The following is a 19,772-nucleotide window of genomic DNA, read 5'->3' as shown; positions in this document are numbered from 1 at the left end:
AAAGTAAATGATTTTGTGCGGCGGTCCAAGGCCAGCCTCTTGTCTGTGTTGTCGGATCGTGCTCACACGCAGTAAACGCGAGGTGTCCATTAGCCTCGCAGTGTTGTGGAGCTGACCGCTGAGCTTCTCTCAGAGGTAATTGACTGTCCTGCCAGCGGTTATTGATGAAGGGAAGAAGGAAGCACTTGTTTTTTTTTCCCTCCTCCACCTGAGTTTAGATCCGAGCCTGCAGCCCTTCAGTCGCACGCTCGTTTCTCTGGCAGTCAGCCCGCTGCCTGCTGAGCTGTTTGACTCCGACACATGTCCGCGGTGGGAACAGACGCACAACAAACAGTGGTGAATCTAGTCTGTGGCTTGTAAGGGTATTTCTCTCCTTCACCATTCAGGCATTTGGGTTTAAAGATTAAAGCTGCTATAATTAAAATAAACAGTGGATCACAAGCAGCTTGTATGTGGCAGGTGTTGCATGTCTGTATTGAATTGTCTGTATATATACAGCTCTTCTAGTGTTGATAAGCACTCGAAGCACGTTACTGTACAGTTTTGTCATTCACCCCGACCTCACACACTGTCAGTACTTCTGTTGGGGGCTGCACACATAATGGAGCAGCCTGGGATCGAACCACTGACCTTGTGGTTAGTGCAAGACCCACCTTACCTCCTGAGTCATAGACGCACTAATTGATAAATTATGTGTTCAGCTAATCAAGGGTGAGTCTGTACCTGGGGACCAGATATACACCGCCAGATAATACTAATGCTGCTGCTATAAATACACAACTGTTTACTTAAAGACCACAACATACAAGTGTTGTATTCAAAGCTGGTTTTCACTGTCCCCAAGTGGACAAAAAAGTTACTGTAGGTTGAAAACCAAATTGCAATATAGGCAGGAATACTTAAAATAGTTTATTATGGTTCTGCAAATCCCATCTCAATAATCAGTAGGATTTAGTGCAATTCTGGATTTTCCTGGCTGATAGTAATATTAAAATTTGAAGTTTAAATAATTCCACAACTATGTTGATAGTTTAGTTTTTTACATGATCTTTTCAGATTTTAAATATATCTAATTAAAATTTTGACCAAGATGCATTCTGATTGTGACACTTATTTGACAATTTGTCTGTACTCTACATACACACAGAGCTTATATTGCTGAAGTAGGCTAATGGCAGTTAGTGTATTTGACTGGCTGATTTATAAGTCTAACTCTGATGCATGACATTTAAAATGAGGACTGTCTGTACTCCAGCCTCTGAATTTTAAATGTAACCTTAATAGAGCGGGGCAGCAAGGTGGAAATGGTTTAATGTGGCTTGGCAGGTTCAGTGATGTCTTATTATTTGAATATTGGAAACCACCTTTAGAAGCCTACACTGCTCATAAAGCCGGGTCTGTCATATGTCCTCTGCCCCTCTGAGTGGTGGCGTCTTCAGGACGAGCACAGACGTGCAGGTTCTGACTGGAGCTGTTGCTGCTATAATGGCCAACTCTGCTGAATTACATTTTCAGCATGGAAATCAAATTCACTCAGTGGGACTCCTCTCTTTTTTATGATTGGTTTCCAGAGGCAGCGTTTTCCAAAAGTCCTGCACCAAATTGAAATGTCCCCTGTACGGGAAAGTGGAGCCTATGCACAGAATATGATTGGTAGCAGCAAATCGAAAACTGTTGCACAGTGAGGTTTTGTGGGTAATCGTTGACACAATGACTGCACTTCCACAGACTGGATTATCTGTCACTTAGAGCTGCTGAATAATAAAACAAACAGCTATTTAGTATTTAGGATTAGGCGTCTTTCAATTATAAAAACCCAATCATGGGGGGGGGGGGACTGAGACGCTAACACAAACACGATTAAAAGTTCCCGAACATTCACGTCCCCTCAGTCAGACTCGGCTCGGCTCATCAGACTCACTGGAACTAAAGATAATTTTTTACCCGACGAAAGCCTGTTTGGTTCAATCTCACTTGAAGGAGGAATCTGAGTCGACGTGGCGGAAGGTCTGCAGAGGCAGGAGTGACAGAATTGGGATTTCCCTCCTTTTCTGCACCTCCGTTCTGTGGCTGATGTTAAACTCACCTGCTGTGTCTCGACCTGCTGTTTCTCCTCTGACACACGGCTAGATGGTGGTGTGATGCCTCTTTTATCTGCTTTGAATACAAAAGAACTGCGTAAATCACGGATGTGGGTCTTGCAGATAAATCTGTTATTTCCGGAGTCCGACCTTAAACTGTGACCCATCTGATAGGGGATCTTGACGTTGACATCCAGGGGTTATCTGTTTATTTTCACTGTTTTTTGCCCTTTGCCATTCACATGCCTGATCTATTTTAGAAGCCCTGCTCTACAAAAGTAGTTCATTTCGATTCACATCTTTTTACTTAACCTAACTTGAATGTATTAACTGCATGATAGAATGTTTTAGTAGCTCTGTTTTGACAGTAAATGTTTATGTGGGTGTCGGACAAATCACTTATCACACTGATATGTATATGTGTATCAGGGTGGCCGCAGGTCCTTTTTAAAAAGTCTTAAATTCAGTTTTTAAACTTATAGGCAATTCTATGGTCCTTATATTTTTTTTAGGGTGCATTTCTCTGCTCACAACCAGACTGAAGAATGATCACTTCTGATATGTGCTGCGTTTTTAGGCAGTAGAGTCTAACAGACATTAACATGTTTACTATTTCATTTTTTTTGTGTGTGTGTGTATTTGCCTCACAAGTTTGGTCTAAAATTGTATTTAAATTCAATTTAATTTCAAACCTAAACAATTCTTAAATTTAACATGTTTACAGCTGATATTTATTGTCCAATACATCTGTATAATAACCCTGAGTTTCTTTTCTTTCTTTGTCTCCAGACTATCTCCGCCAAAGCTATGGACTGTCTACGGATTTCGTTCCACCGTGTGACTATAACAAACTGGTGCTGTCACTCCTTTCGGGCCTACCCAACGAAGTGGACTTTGCTGTTAACGTTTGCACGCTGCTTTCCAACGAGAGCAAGCACTCCATGCAGCTGGACAAGGACCCCAAACTGGTCACGTTGCTGCTGGCCCACGCCGGCGTCTTCGACGACTGTACGTTCCCGATTCCTCACCTCAGCTTGTCCTTTTGAGACAGTCATTTCTATTTAGGGATTTAAATAATTTATTTGGGCTTCACCACTCAAAGAAACTTTGTTATATTTATACCTTTTTTTTTTAAATAGAGATTTTCTGCTTATTTTTTAGTGTGTTACAGCTAAATGCAATGATATGATAGAAATGGTTGTTTGAGTTCACATGTCCAAAGTTCATCATAATCATTGTAATCCTAACTTTCTTGAGAGAAACCTACTTTTCTTTTGTATTGCCCAACCCTAGAGAAGAACAATTCCCCTGGGGTTGGCCCTCCCCCTTTTCTCACCTCTTTGTTTTAGGATCAGTGGCACTCTGCACTGAGCACCACCTCCATATAATGGAAGACCAAGGAATACATACAAGTTAAAGTGAATCTAATCCTCTACTCTAAACCTCCCTCTGTAGCGCTAGGCAGCTTCTCCGGGGTGTTCGGGATAGACTGGAAGGAGAAAACCTCCCGGGACTTTATCAGGGTAAAGTTAAATGTGCTTTTTCTATCTGTGCGTGTTATGTAAGTAGTTTCTGTTCAATGTGTCTCATGTAAGTATTACAGATAGAAATGAAATACTGCTTTCACTAAGAAACCACACTTTGTACAGTGTGAAGATTGGTTATCACTCCTCACAGAGCTGTTTTCTCTAAGGCATCTTCACACAGAATGTTAAGATCAATTCACTTTGAATTCGGCCCAGTTCAGATGGGTGGTCAAGTCTTGACTTAATAATAACGATGCAATTTAAATACTGCATTGGGCTGTTTCTTTTATCCTCGGTCCTCGGCTCTGTCCTCTTGGCTGTGAGGTCAGAGGTCACGTTCAGTAGGAATTTCGCATATTGAAGTGTGACACTAATGCAATAGGCTTTAATGTGGGTTGTCAAAGAGAAGTCTGGTCTTCTTACGCAGGCTGCTGACAGCATGTGGTTGTTTTGGTTATGGGAAAATGTTGTATTTAAGTCCTTGAAAGTATAAAATGGTGTTATTAGAGTTCAAATTTTCAGTTTATCAGTGAGTTAATTTGACAAAAATGTAAACGGCGACAAAATGTCCTTGGTTTCAAATCCAAACAGCAGGCAACAAGACATTTCTTGCGGTCAGGAAAAAGTAACAGTTAGATAATTTTGAGTTGCTGCCATTTTTATATTGTTACTTGCCATAGTATTTCCTTATGCTTTAAATGTACTTACTGAGCCGTGAGCAACTTGTTTGATTATCATCAAGGTCATATGTTGGTCTAATTTTATAGTAGCTCCCTTTGGCTGTAATAATTTTCTCAGTCGGAGTGTAAATGCTAACAACTTCTGTCCCTCTGCAGTTCTGGAAGGAGGTGGTGGAGGACAGGGAAGTCAGGGAGCTGATCTGGGACAAGAGCAGTCAACCGCAAGGTAAACATACTTTTTTATCTTACACTGGTAAAATAAGAGAAAAGTGTATGAGAGTACATCTCTGAATGTTTCCATGTTATTTTATTGACGGCAATAAGGCTGTTTTTGAGTGTAGAGATGTTTTTGCTGTTGCTGCTTTTTACAGTATTGTGATATACCTCTATTGCGAGCTGGGATTGACATCTTCATGAGAACACAAAGCAATGCACCATATTTCAGAACCACAGTTCTTTTGGTTTGTTTTTTGTCCCTCTTACAACACGTGCACACACCCTCATGAGGCAAGGAGCTCATAGTTTCCCCCCGTCTTTTCTCTTCAGATGGGACGTCGTGTGTCGGGCGCTGGGAGAGCCTCTTCCACCCGCCGCGGCGGGCGGGCATCAACGACATGGAGGCCCAGCGGGTGCTGCAGATTGCCGTTATCCTACGAAACCTGTCCTTCGAGGAAACCAACGTCAAGCTGCTAGCGGCCAACCGAACGTGCCTGCGCTTCCTTTTGCTCTGTGCCCACTGTAACCTCATCTCACTCCGACAGCTCGGACTTGACACGTTGGGCAACGTGGCTGCCGAGGTGGGTTTGCTATTCAGTATTAGTTTTGGGGTCGAAATAGTGAAAACTGTTGTTCAATGCTTCAAAATATGTTGTCAGGTATAAGTGATCCTCAGGATCTGGGTCAGTTCAGTTGTGGAGTAAAAGTGAAACGGCCTGAGGAAGATTTGTATCCAAATGTAGGTTAGTGTGACACATTAAAGTGTCTTGTCTTGAGCCAACACCTCCTCCAGAACAGACGGAATTGGAGCCTGAGATGAGTCATTCCAGTTGATGAATGATATCTGTCTCTTCTGTCGGGGAAGAAACCTTAACAGCATATTACTTAATTCATTGCAGCGGTGTGCACAGGTTTAATCCATTACTTTGTAAAGCGCCTCCCCTGAGTGGCACAACTACAGCCAGGCAGCAGTAACTATGTACAGCAGGTCGGTCGAACTCTGGATTTTCTACAGTTGTTGAAGCAGCATGCATTAGGCTGTACTAAGAGAAATACTGTCTGTTTAGCAGCAGCAATGATTAGCACATGTGACCAGGCCTCTGCGCAGATCATTAACTACAACATTAGCTTAATGTAGCTGCAGCCTCCAAAGAAATGAGGACTGGAACTCACAAGCAGTTCTTTAGTTGTCACATATTAATTTAGCTGAAATATGTTTTATTAGCAGTTACACACTGAACTCAAGGTTGTATGCTGTTAAAATAATATGCCGATTGTTCAGTCAAAGTGAATGTATCACATGGGTTTGCTTCAAATTGAGGTTCATTTACTGGTAGGAAATACATGTAAATGAGTCCTGTATCTATTTTTAGAAACTGTATGCATTAGGTCTCTGATATAATCAGTTCAGTCTTTGAAGTGATTAATTGGATGGTTGGGTGTAGGGCACATTACACAGATCCAATACTGCAGAGCCTTGTGTCACGTCTTAATGCTGATAATATAAATCCAACTGGGGCACTATTATGTTGTGACCAAGAAGACATTTTTTTATGTTTTTTTGTACTGCTAATCAGCGCTCATTAACCAATTGTTAACCATTAACTGACAATATTAAAATGTCAAATACAAATTCACTTGCTATGGGGTTGGTCTGGTGCACAGTCTGAGCAGGTATTCTCCACCGTGGGGTCTCTCAGTTCACAGATAACACAGATGTCTAAGGATTTGTTGAACAGATGAATGGGTAGTAAAACTGGGTCAAAATACCTATTGCTGGACATTGGCCTGGACATTCAACCTGCTTTTTAAATTAAGTAACAAGTGTTCTCTAATGGTTGTGTTTAGTTTATATTCAGCGTTTTCTTCACAGCCGGCCCAGAATATCATTGTCTAAAATATTTATAAAGAATGTTGCAGTTGTTGCCTGCTGTCTCGCTAGTTGTAGTGATCTTTGAAATAAACCTTGTGTGACCTCCTGTAGCTCCAGCTGGATCCCGTTGACTTTCGGACGACTCACCTGATCTTTCACACCATCACCAAATGCTTGATGTCCAGGGACAGGTTCCTCAAAATGAGAGGTGAGTGCTCCGGTGACTCACCGTGGGGACTTGTTATGCTGGGCACTTTCTGGAATCGATCCGATAAATATTCAGTGGGTTAACTTGTCAAGGCTGGTGTGTGAATTTAATACGAATGTGTCCCTCAGCCATGGAGATCCTGGGCAACCTCAGCAAGGCAGAGGACAACGGGGTGCTAATCTGCGAGTATGTGGACCAGGACTCGTACAGGGAGGTAATCATGCTCCTCACCCTGCCTGACCTCATGCTCCTCATGGCCTCCTTGGAGGTGCTGTACCTGCTGGCCCAGCTCGGAGAGATTCCCTGCAGCAAGATCGCCTGCGTGGACCACAGCATAGGTGTGACTTTTTTTTACTTTCTTTCCTTCTGCCCTTGAACTCTTGTATTGATTAATTGCTCTTGTTGGGTTTGGGCTGAATTTTCTGCTTAATGGCTGAAATGTGATTGTGTGTTTCAACCTCTGTGCTGACATTTGGCCGTTTCTCCTTCTCTGGTCAGACCTGTTAGTGCGCTTGGTATCGGTTGACCTTCACACGTTTGGACCTGACGCCCTAACAGCGGTGCGGCTGATTGAGCATCAGGCCAGCGCTGACCAGGCAGCCGAGGTGCGACCGCAGCTGGTAGAGCAGGTACCTGCCCCTGTGCAGGGAACACCAGCACCTGGTGAGTGTCTTTACCTCTACCCAATACGTCAGTCACACATGGTCTCTCACACTGCTGACAGGAGTTGGGTCCCACCGTCACTGATTATTGAATTGTGATGGAGTTTTTTCACACTTTGTTGTGATTTGAGTAGAGTGAAACTAGGTTCGGACAAGCTCAAGTCTCCAGGTGCTGAGTATTGTTCTTTTATTTATCCATTAAATTTGTATTTGAGGGAATTCCATCCGTCTCAGAACTTAAATGTTTTGAATTAGTTTTTCTAAACAACGTGTTCCACTGGAAATGTTTAGTATCTTTCATCTACACCTATGGATTGCTAACCATCACTTGTATATATAATATTTTGAAATATTGCATAATTTAGTCTCTCTTAAAAGAAAACGTCTTGTTTTGTATTCTGACTTCTCCTAAAGCCCAGGTGGTGCACCTGAAGAGGTGTGTCTATGCAAATAGGATTTAAAAATTCAATGTAAATAAGGCAACAGACAACAAGGCCACAAGCACCAATAAATCTACTGTTTGCGTTTGACTCTGTGTGTTTTGGGCCAACAGACGCTAAAAGTTGTTCAATCATACACGTCAGGCCAGAGGCATCGAAAGAGTCTGTAGTCAACAAATGTGGAATCACTGTCGGCTTTCGATATTTCACTTTCAAATTATAAACTCACCTGTTGCTGAGCCACACAACATTCCAACATGGAGCCCTGTGCTGTGTCAGTCAAGTCTGTCATGTTCGTTGCCCAGTCCTGGCTCAATTTACCGCTGATTGTTTACATCTATAATTATTTACATACTTTATTCCATTGTGGTACTGGTTGCCAGAATTGTTTAGGTATAAAAGATTGAATATATGTGAGTCATAGATATCTCAATAATGCACACATTATTGGGCAGGTCTTAAAGCACCCAGTGTGTGAATTAACAGGTGACCCCTGGTGGGATTTACACCTGCCTAATCTTGGAGGTGTAAATCAAGTGCAGTCAGTGTACTCTCAAGGCTACTAAACTGTCAGTGTGCTGACATCTAGTGGACAGCTGGAGGAGCACCACAAACTCGACACCTTTGAATCAATAGACAGTGTTTTTCTTATGCTTTGCAGTGCTTTGTTTCACCAGTAAATCAATTATACAGAAGCCTTGAATGTTTATCTTGTTGTTGTCTTTGCAGTAACGAGGGTCCCAGTTCAATCCACTCAACCACCATCTGGTATTGTTGAACTAGACGGGGAGAAATTCACACTGCAGTGGTAAGATTCATTCTTGCATAGATATCTGGAGAATAAAGTTTAAATGTCATTGGGGATAGTGGGAGATAATAATATAAATTCTTTTTTTGCGTGGATGATTAACCTCTGTTCACGTTTCTCCAACAGGCTAAACGCACACTTCGAGACAAACTCTGAGGGCTCCGTGTCTCGGTCAGAAATGTACTCGGAGTACCTGGCCACGTGCAGTAAAATGGGACGAAGCAACATCTTGAACTCCACCGGCTTCCTGAAATGTCTGCGGTGAGTCTCTTTTCCTCCCTCGTCTGGTTCGTCAGTCCCAACTAGTTAATCCTCTCACTTTTCTCAACAGCAGGTACTGCCTTTTGTTTGTTTTAAATAGCCTGAGCAAAGTATAGCTGTTTTCAGTTTGGATAATGGCAATCATCCTCCAGGTAGACTCCAAAACAAGGAAGGGAAAGCAGGTTTTATTATTTATGCTTTTTACGCAGTTCTTAAAACGTGTGTATATTATGGGACAGGAAGTATTGAATGGCCTAAATAAACTGATGAGCCTGTGCACAACAGATCCCTAGACGCACATGTATTTATAGGAAACTATCCTTTTTACAATAAAGCACCTCTTCTATATTTCTCCTTGATTCTATGTTCTACCTTCTGGTTAGAACAGAACATTTATGACCTACATTTTCATATTGTGATGAGACAAATGTGATCTAAATAGTTTGGACAACGCCAGTGAATGTGTAGCTCGGTTGCTGCACCTTTTAACATTTAAATCCTTGTTTCCCTTTGTGATAATCTTCTTAATGCCTCCACAGGACTGTGTTCCCCAACCACACGATGCGGCGGCAGGATGAGTCCAAGACCAATGGCCAGGTTCACATCCTCCTGGTAGGGCTAAGGCGACGGTCAATCCCCCTGCCCATCCAGCTGTACTACCAGCAGTCGCTGCAGCAGCAGCATCCGGCAGCAGTTTCTCCAGCACCTGGAGACCCTCAGGCCCCAACATCAGGTAGAACAAGTGGAACTAATCCTGTTTAGGTTATTTCATTGGATTTTATCCAAATGATTAAGTATTCAGACTCTAAGTTGAGTGATGTAGCTAGAGAGACAAGGTGAATCAAGGTAATCAGGTTGGGTTCAATCAAAAGAAACAATAAATATGCCGATTTGAATACAGCAGGATCCAGGTCATCCAGTATTGAGAAACATGTGACCCTCAGTCATTGTAGCTTGAATTGAATAGAGCAAGAAAATCAACCAAGCTCAACAAATGTGACCTGCTTAGTACTGATTAGGGAACAGGGTTGCGTTTAATTAAGAGTCACTGGTGCAGTAGTAAATATTCAACTAGTTTAATTTTTTTCAGTTTCCTAATATTTCATAGCCTGATGCTTTTCGTTTTGTCTGATGTTGGTGTGTGTATGATTTTTTGGAAAAGACTGTTTTTAAATTAGGAAAACTTTGCTACCAGACATGAACACGTCTCTCTCTCTCTCTCTCTCTCTCTCTCTCTCTCTCTCTCTCTCTGTGTGTAACCAGGCTTAACTTCCGGACTCATTGTTGGACCGACGTTTGTCCGGGCCCTAGGACCCAAACTCAGCACTGCTGTTGCCGCCCCCTCCATGGCCTTGACCGCACAGGAACCTCCCCATTCAAGCCACCCGACTGTTTCTCGCCACCTGGTTTCCCCACAGGTGGCTCCAAATGCTCCTGCAATGGGGCAACAGCAGGTCCGACCTGGTCCACTGGTCCAGATTCCCATGTCGGTACAAGCCACTCAGAACCACAGCCCCCAGAGTCCACAGCAGCACTCCCCCATGCTCCCCACCGGAACGCCAGTAACGTTATTTCAGCAGGTACCACAGGGCCATATCCTCACCACCAGGGTACAAAATGTGTGCCCTCCAATCGCCCAGCATCCTTCCCTGCCACAACCCTCTCCCCTTGGTGGAGCTTCCCCGATGGAGACTGCATCGGCGCCCTCCTCTTCCATTCAGGTGGGGGCTGGACAGGCTTCACGTGTCGCATTTCAGAATATCGCACCCAAACCAGCGCCAAACCAGTCAGGTGGACATGCAGCCACGATAGCGTCTCCCAACCAGCAGCAGGCGCAGAGCGTAGTAATAGTCAGCCCCAACCCCCAACAGAGCCCTGGCTACAACCCCGCCATACACCAGATTGTTCTTGCCAACCCCTCCGCCATTCCCGTTGCCCAGACTATCCAGATAGCAGGGCATCCCGGAGCTGCTTCCAGCCCCTGCCCACCCATTTCCTCTCACTCCAGCACCCAGTCCAATCAAACTGTCAGCCAAGCACTGTCCATGAAACGGCATCAACAACAGCAACCGCTCCAACTTATTTCCCAAGCTCCACCCTCACAACCTACCTCCACTGAGTCCAGCTTGATCAAACAGCTGCTGCTTCCAAAGCGTGGGCCTTCTACGCCGGGAGGAAAGCTCATCCTACCGGCTCCACAGGTGCCCCCTCCCAACAGCATGATGTCCTCAAGTCCACAGGTCATCTACCAGACAGGCTACAGCTCCCAGAACCCCTCTCCTCAGCCTCAGCAGCTCAATGTCCAACTGGTTCCTGGCCAGCTCCCTGCTACAGGAGCTCCAGCCCTCCAGACGGTTCAGCTCTTGCCAGGCCAGCTAATTTCCACGAGTAGCCCAGGGGCGGCTACCATCATCCAGGGCCCCACGGCAGCTGGACAAGTCACATTCACCGTGGTCCCCAACACTGGCTTCACCACCTCTGCCGCTGTCGCTGCTGTGGCTCCCGTCGTTTCCCCTCCTCAATTCTCCACTGGAACTGTGCCCCACCACACCCCAGCAGCTCCCCCGACACCACCGCCACTGCCAGCTCCCCTCAGAGGAGATAAGATTATTTGTCAAAAGGAAGAGGAGGCCAAGGATGCCACGGGGCTTCACATTCACGAAAGGAAGATAGAGGTGATGGAGAACTCCTCCTTGGCGGAAGGAGACTCTTCCAATGGCAAAACCAGTAACGGCGATGTTGCGGCAGGCGGGAAGCTGGTTAATGGTCGGAAGTGCATGGAGTCTAATCTACCTCCATACCACTCAGGGAACAGCCAGGGTTCGCTCAATGGCCCGGCAGTGGAGAGTCACCCTGCGAATGGGAAGCAGGCCCTCTCCCCCTGCCTGAACAGCCCTGTGGAGGGCAACACTGACCCCAAAAAGACTCTTCTCAACGGAGTGTGTGACTTTGATCGGGTTGACAGTGCTGGCAACTTAAACAAAAACATTCCAAATCACATCGCTTCCAAACAGTACTTGGGGAACGGGGAGGTGGGCCCCTCTGAAAAGAGTCATGGCCCTGACCCTCCTCTCCCAAGTCCTCCTCTCCCCCAGCAGGACACTGCCAAAGCCCAGCAGGCTGAGCGCCTTGCTAATGGACCCCAGGCAGTAGGCAATAGGCTTCCCTCTGAATTAACCAATGGACCTTTGATGCTCGGCCACTCTGTGCTCAGACAGCAACTGCACCCCAACTCCTCCCTCCCCCCCACTGTCACTGTTACCTCCCAGAGTCTTGCTGCCTCTCCGTCAAATGGAGTGGCCTCTGAGGCCCGAGGCCTCAAGAGGCCAGCCGAGAGCGAGGACCGCAGCGCAGCGGCAGCATCCTCGGGGATCCCCAATAAAGTGGGAGTGCGGATCATCACCATCACTGACCCCAACAACGCCGGCAGCAGTGCCACCATGGTGGCGGTGCCAGCAGGAACAGACCCAAGCACAGTAGCCAAAGTAGCAATAGAGAAGGCCACTCAGCAGAGGAACTGCTCAGCGATGGAGGCAGCTGGCTCGACGGTGAGTCTCTGCAGGGTAGTGTGACCAGACATGCAATACACAATATGTCCCAGACACACTAGGGGGGAGTGTTACCAAGCCATTTATGTTTTCTGTGAATATTCAAATGTTTTACTGTTCAGTTTAAACAGGGTATCTGCGGGGTCTTGAAACATATTAAAAGGTGGTATATTCATTTAGGGAAAATCAAGACCCTTAATTAGACCAATTTATCTTGATACTGTAATTTATGGTATTGATTTGTGGTTTTGGGGGAGATGCAGTCATGAGACGTTCACATTAACAATCATTGTAATGGGTAACGCTAAAGCTGAGCTTCATGTGTAAGACATTGCACTCAACACATAAGACCAACGTGAAGCTTGTGGCTTTCTTGCATTACTCTGTAACCATTGCCAGAACCCAGAACTTTGCTCTACACTGCCACCAGTGGTCAGAAACTGAGAAACACTTTTTACTTTTGATGTAGTTCATGTTTGATTCTGAGATTAGGTTGCATAACAAACATTTTCAAGTCCTCAAACATTTAGTTGGAGCCAGACAGTCTCCGCCATAATTTGTAAAAATCTGTTTGTGTGTTTTGTATATGATTCTGTTTAGAAGCAGCAGGATCTGAATCCTTCCATGTTTACTGTTGTTATAGTGTCGCTCCATCTATATAGAGTAATCGTTTTGTATAGTCCTCTTTATTACTGCTGCTTCGTGGTTTGGAGTCATGTTGTTAGTCAAAAGAGTGTGTGCATGCGCGTGTGTGTGATCACTGGCACACATTTATGGATTGGTTGAGTTAATAGAACAAAGTACTAGTTAGCCGTGACTTCAATACTTTAAAGCTGTGAAGTTCACTGTTATAAATTAGTGGTATATATGCTACACTATTACTACATGCATGTGATGACACAGGCTGTATGGAAATTCGAAAGCTGATGACCTGTGCTGTGAATATACATCTGCATGAGTTAATTTACATAACGGATAATTCCGTTGGAAAGGAAGGAAGAGACTTGCTGGTGTTGCTCTGGGAAATGGTTTGCTATTTATTGCTCAACTGAAAAAAAATTGTCGGTTGAATGTAAAGAATCTCATTTCCCCCTTTTTGTTTCTGTGACTGGAGGCGTCTGCAGTCCAGCAGATAAGTTTCAAAATCAATCAAGGCGGTGTGGCCTAGTGGTTAGAGTGGTGGCTCTCCAACAAGAAGGTCGCCGGTTCAAACCCCACTCTCATCCGTCCTCAGCCAAAGTGTCCTTGGCAAGATACTGAACCCCTAAATTGCCCCTCATAAATGTATACTAATTGTAAGTCTCTTTGGACAAAAGCGCCAGCCAAATGACATGTAATGTAATGCAATCATAAAAGCACAATTCAAAAATTAAACCCAACAACTGATGCACATGTGGAGGTTAAGAAGGTGAAGCCAGTTAAGACCATGTGGCTCTCACCGATACCCACCTCCTATAGTGAAGCTTCTGGGAGAACAACTTCTGACAATAGACAGTCAGAGGTTACATCTCAGTCAACAAGTACACATAGTTATTGTTGTGTAGGATGTATCAGCTGGGCCGTTTCTATTTGCAAATGTTGTTTAATCTTTATGCCGACCACCACTACCGTCTGTTATGTATGGTGGATATTGTCCTTCATTGTCCCTTGGTTCTAATGATCCGTCTCCTCTCCACAGCTGACCGGCACCCAATCCCCGCCCCCTGCATCCCAGCCTGCACCAGCGGGTCACCACAACCCTCACCTCCCAGCACAGCAAACCTCTGCAGCACCGCCAGAGCAAAGCAGGAAACCAGGGCAGAACTTCAAGTGTCTGTGGCAGTCCTGTAAACGGTACGTGTCGGTGCAGGCTAGACAGGCCGTTGCTTCTTCTAGGGCTGCAACACCTAATGCAGGGGTGTCCAAACTACGGCCCGCGGGCCATCTGCGGGCCGTAATTGTTAGTTTTTTTAAACTAACAATTTAGTAGCACTTAAATGCCACTTAATTATAGCTCTCTATATTTTTGCTCTATTTTTTAAGAAATTGTACTTTCTTGTTTCTTGATGTTCTGGGTTTGTACCCTTGAATTCTCTTATTGTAAGTCGCTTTGGATAAAAGTGTGAGCTGAATGAAATGTGAAGGACTATGGCCCACTGTATTGCAGCTGTCCCTCCGAATGAATTATTACCATCTTTAATTCAACGTTCAGAAAGCTGCAGTTCAAACTTAATGTAAGGTATCTTGAACTTGAATTATGAACTAGTCAGAATTAAATTGTAGATAAATGTATGTGTATATATATATATATATAAAGAGTATTGTACCCTCACCCCAGGAAGTTGCTTTTTGAATAAACTGCTAGAAAGGACAAAATGTAGCTTTGGTCTTTTTATCCAATACATCAAAAAAAAAAAAAAATCAGAAGAATAATCAATTATCAAAATGGTGGATGCAGCCCGAGCTGAGTCACTGAAAAGCTTGTGCTGATATGTTGTTGTTTTCATTCTCCAGGTGGTTTGAGACGCCGTCTCAGGTGTTTTACCACGCGGCAATGCAACACGGTGGAAAGGAAGTGTATGGCGGTCAGTGTCTGTGGGAGGGATGTGAACCTTTTCCCCGGCAGAGACTGTCCTTCGTCACGCATCTACAAGTAAGACCCCTACTTTCCCAGTAGTGTTATCACACCTGGATCTGATAATACCACATCAATATGAAATTCCAACAAGATGATAATGAAAAATGCTCTGCTCTTTGTTCCCCAGGATAAGCACTGTTCTCGAGAGGCTCTGTTGGCTGGACTCAAGTTAGAAGAGCAACAGGCACAAAGTCCCAATCAGACTTCTTCCCAGTACGTACACCTTACTAAATAATTTAAATACAATGTTGATTCATGATTAATGCCTAAAACTATACTATATACTGACTTGTACACTTGAAACTTACTTAGAGTCACCAATAAAATATAAGATGGTTAAATGTCTATGAAGGTTTTTCATTACTGGAAATAAGAAGCCATTTAGCTGATCTGACTGTCTGGCTATTTGTTACCTCAGCTAAAACCAACTCTTTTTTTGGTTCTACAAAATCTAGTTTAAAAAAGAGTTAAAAGGAATCATCTGCCTTTTTAGAAAAAACAGCCAATTAGCACAGACCATGTCCAAGTGAAAGAAATGTACTAATGGTAATATTTTGACCAATCCCACTAATGTGCGTGCGTGTGTGTGATGTGTTATGAAGGACTCCACCAGTGGCAGGCAGTCCTACAGCACAGCGTGCGCCGAAAGCGATCGTCAATCATCCGAGCGCAGCTCTCATGGCCCTACGCAGAGGCTCTCGAAACCTGGTCTTCAGGGACTTCACTGTGAGTGGAACAGGGCTGACCACAGCCACATTTCTGCCTTCATTCTTGTGTGTGACTCACTAAGCTGTTGGTTAGTCGGGGTAGATATAAGCTGCTCTGGAGATTTTTAAATCCCACTGTTTCCATCACCTTCCGGTTCAAGCACAGGTCGGGATTGACTGGAAGTAATTGGAGGAGTTTGGTCATTTCCATGTCCTCAGTGAATTCATATCTGTGACTCTAACTTTGAATATAGTTTGTCAATTGGTCATTAGGCTGTATGTGCAATTAAACAATACTTCACCCACTGTTTTTTGTAATAAGCATGTACAGTAACTAAAGAAAAAATGTTAGTTTTACTTTTTACATGTGTACACAGGTGTCTGTCATTAACTGCAAAACCTACTTAAAACTGACATCCATGAATATATCGTTTTTTCCTTGTTCTAGGATGAGAAAGAGGGACCAGTGACCAAACACATACGACTAACTGCTGCCTTAACGTTAAAGAACATCGCCAAGCACTCTGACTGTGGTCGCATGTAAGTTTCCTGCTGGTTTCTTGGTGTACTGCAGGGTTTTTGGTGTCAAGACGTTATTAACCCATTAAAACCTAAGTTGCCTTATAAGAGCGATCCCTAGAACCGTAGCATTGTTTGAAAACAACAACAACCTAACCTTTAATTTCTCAGTCCCTAAACAGATATAGACATGAGATAATAAAACAGTTTCATACCGAACTGCATTATTATTTATTTTGCTAATACCTGGGTGTTTTGAAAGAAGATGTCATTGTTTCTTGAATACTGTTTCTTAAAGTTTCTGCCTTGCTCTCTCCTTTTGTCTCAGGTTGGTAAAGAGGCATGAGACGCACCTCTCTGTGCTTGCGCTAAGTAACATGGAGGTTTCCACCACGCTCGCCAAATGCCTTTATGAACTGACGCGCTCGCTCCAGGCTTAACGCCATAAGGACAACCTCCACAAGCCACAACTAACCCACCAACCCCATCCCTCTCCTGAGACGAGAGGGGGAGGAGCCACCGGTGAGCCGTAGCGGGTTACGGCGGGTCCACAGGGGAAGCAGAGGGTGGGATCCGCAACAAAGACCCTCCTTCTGCTGCGCCTGCCACCCCTCAACCCCCTTCACCTCCCTCCTAGCCAACCTGTGTTCCAAACGCCCCCTCCATCCACACACAAAAAAACACACGCACACAAACACAAAAACTGCCACCGGGGTCTTCCACCAGCTGCCCACCAGGGGGAACTCTTTACGACTCCTTCCCCCAAGGGACTCAACCGCCGAAACCCCAAACACGAGCACATTTTGTTCAAGGTTTTTGTTGTTTTTATTATTTTTTTTCTCTTCGTCCCATGAACTGATGTGTGCGTTGATGCGAGTGGCTGTCGACTGAAGAGGACAGGTGGGCAGGGAGGCGGAGAGGGGGCGGGGCCATGGTATGCGTCCCCCAGGGTTGGGTGGAGGAGGACTCAGCAGGCAACTGGCGCAGAGATTTGTTTTCTTTAGAAACTTGGTAGCTTGGTTTTCTTACTTGAGTCAATATATTTTCACTTATTTATTATTGAAATGAATACCATTACAATTAATGAAAAGAATCTTGTAAATATGTTGTGAATATATATAAAGAAGATCCTCTTTCATGCCGATGCAGCCACTGGAGAACTTGCTCTGTGGAGTAATAGAAGCATTACTTTGGTAGGATTGAATAAAGTAGTATGTTCCTTTGTTTTTGTTTGTTTTTTTTGCTTTTTTATGATCCCTGGTCACTTGTATCTAATGTGATTCTATACTCAGCAGTGGATGAATGTACTTAAAAACCTGTAAATACTTCTGCAAAGGTACTGATGCTGTAAAGCTTAGGGAGGGGGAAAAACAGTTTTTTGTGGAACTGTGACATTTTTTGTATTATAATACCTTGTAGAACTCATTTTGCTGGCTGAAAGAGTATGGAATAATATATCTCATGTCATTTTGTAGAAGAAAAAAAAATATTGAAGGTATTCTCTTTCCTTCCTCTTCCCTCACACACCCTCCCCCTCAACACGCACACACAAGTGACATATATCCACTGTAAGCGTTTTGTCATTGTACGGGCACAGTGCGCGTACCAAAATTCTTTTGTATTTGTAAATTGGTTTAAATACATGGAGTTTTTATACAGGTTTTCTCCTGTGTTCTTTGCTTTACGTGCAGGTATGATATTTTCTTCACTACTTTTTTCTATCTTAATATAGTGTGGAGTTTTATTGTACTATTTTTTCATTCTTAATACCATGCCACATTCCGGCTCATGTCCTCAGACTGTCCTCTCTACCGTGTGTTGTGTAACATTTATGACTGCCTGTCGTATTAGCATCTGACCGGGGCAACCCAACCATCCTCATTTCTGCGGTGTCAGTAGGATGTGTGACTATACATAGACCTAACAGTCTGTTAGAGATTGGCTTTATTTACTTTGGTGACTGTTTATAGTTTTTAAATAAAACACTGAACATTTTGCTTTGGTTTTTCACTTGCTTCTTCCTTTTATTTATTTTTTTTTTACCCCACCAAGCTTATCCCACTTTCCTGACTTTTCATTGAAGCACATTCAGAGAGATTCCAAATCAGGGGTATTTGTGCCCCAGGCTCTATTTGTGCAGATCCTGGGGTGGAGGGTGACGTTGAAAAGACTGAGTAGTTCAGATTGTTTGAAAAACTGTATTAGAGATTTGATTAAAAATAAATTGATATATGAAGCTGATTGTAATATTTGGTATACCATGTGTTTTGATTGGATGCAAGAGAAAAATGGTCTTAAATGCTTAAGGTCATAATTAGAAAGTGGAAAGAGCTGAAAAAAACTTCATTAGCAGCCTTTGTATGTCAAAACATGTTTAACTTAAAATCTGCCAGATGTTTATGTAGCTAAAGGATAAATATAGATACGCTGTATGGTTGAAAAAATACTAAAAGTTGCCAAATTGATAAAGGTTTGCTAAAATACACTTGTTCAAATATATGGGTATTGATAAATGTATACCTTAGTCAAAATATAGCTAATGGTGAAAAATGTGGCCATGGTAATGTCTCATGTTAAGTGGTTTAATGAATGGCTGTAGCTGAATTAATGAATTACTTATCAAAAGGTAATGGATTAATTTAAATGGCAATAACTTACCTTAAATGGTCAAAAGAGATTGCTCTAGGTAGAGTAATTGTTAAAATGGCTCTTATAACAGGGTGAAGTGAGGAGTAAGGTTGTTAAAAGTTACTTGAAGAATCAAATATGAATATTTAGTTAAAAGTCATCGATAAATTAATGGAATACCAAAACTTTATATTTAATAGACATAAAATAAGTGAAGCTAGCTGAAGGTAGCTGATGCATGGTTATAGTTATTACCATATACGGTACATTTAGATCAACAATGTGTCCCATTATCCAAAAATGAAGCTGGATAACCTGGAGACGAATGCTGCCATCTTAGACTTTGGGAAGTATTCAGCAAAACAGTGATCAGGGATGGAGCTGTGATGGCCACCAGGGGGCTGTTGATGAGTTTTGGTTTAACTTATTGAAAAGCAGACATGTCGTCCATCTTTATATACAGACTATGGTTGAATTTCCACTACCTGTACTGGAAGAAGTATAAATACACACTAACCAAACTGATTCCAACACTTGAAACATCCACTTTAATATAGGTAATGGGTTTTAATAAGTTTTAGTTTAGTTTACACCAACAGAGGACAAGACTTTCACCAGCCTCACCAGGCCTCCTGTGTTCTGAGCTGACTCGGAGACGTCTGAACAGATGCCAGTGTTTTTAATATTCATCGCTCAGTTGTCATGGTTGGTAGTGAGGACTTCAAACAGCCCTCAGGTCTGTTTTGACCTCACAAGCTCTGTTTACAGGCAAAGCTCAGCCTCTTGTTCTCTTTAACCACTGAACACTTTCATCGTTTCTATCATTAGAATTTAATTTTTGAAATGACTTTTGCTGAGCGATCCACTTCCCACAGCTCTCGAAACATATTTTGTGTTTCAATGTACATGTCAGAGAACTTCCTTTGTTAGTGTAAAATCAGACATTTTAGTGTTGGTTCATTTTTCCTCCATGCATGTTCCTCAGTATTCGTGGTATA

At 43.4% G+C, this 19,772-nt stretch overlaps 1 protein-coding gene across 1 annotated transcript in view; it reads left to right on the top strand.

Moving 5' to 3' along the window:
* Window positions 1-18,143, top strand: part of arid2 (AT-rich interactive domain 2) — a 32,471-nt gene extending 14,328 nt beyond the window's left edge. The window contains exons 5-21 of the mRNA XM_062382706.1: window positions 2,871-3,089; window positions 3,537-3,604; window positions 4,444-4,513; window positions 4,834-5,084; window positions 6,488-6,584; window positions 6,713-6,922; window positions 7,083-7,247; window positions 8,416-8,494; window positions 8,621-8,755; window positions 9,295-9,488; window positions 10,019-12,303; window positions 13,982-14,136; window positions 14,797-14,935; window positions 15,048-15,133; window positions 15,523-15,646; window positions 16,076-16,167; window positions 16,475-18,143. Coding sequence (XP_062238690.1) covers window positions 2,871-3,089; window positions 3,537-3,604; window positions 4,444-4,513; window positions 4,834-5,084; window positions 6,488-6,584; window positions 6,713-6,922; window positions 7,083-7,247; window positions 8,416-8,494; window positions 8,621-8,755; window positions 9,295-9,488; window positions 10,019-12,303; window positions 13,982-14,136; window positions 14,797-14,935; window positions 15,048-15,133; window positions 15,523-15,646; window positions 16,076-16,167; window positions 16,475-16,586 — 4,481 coding nt within the window. The 3' untranslated portion in view covers window positions 16,587-18,143. The remainder of the gene's footprint in view (window positions 1-2,870; window positions 3,090-3,536; window positions 3,605-4,443; window positions 4,514-4,833; window positions 5,085-6,487; window positions 6,585-6,712; window positions 6,923-7,082; window positions 7,248-8,415; window positions 8,495-8,620; window positions 8,756-9,294; window positions 9,489-10,018; window positions 12,304-13,981; window positions 14,137-14,796; window positions 14,936-15,047; window positions 15,134-15,522; window positions 15,647-16,075; window positions 16,168-16,474) is intronic.
* Window positions 18,144-19,772: the final 1,629 nt, after the last annotated feature.

This window comes from Platichthys flesus, chromosome 23, assembly GCF_949316205.1.
Source record: "Platichthys flesus chromosome 23, fPlaFle2.1, whole genome shotgun sequence".
Taxonomy (NCBI): Eukaryota; Metazoa; Chordata; class Actinopteri; order Pleuronectiformes; family Pleuronectidae; genus Platichthys; species Platichthys flesus.
Note: the sequence above shows the minus strand (reverse complement) of the source record. Positions and strands in the feature narration are given on the sequence as shown.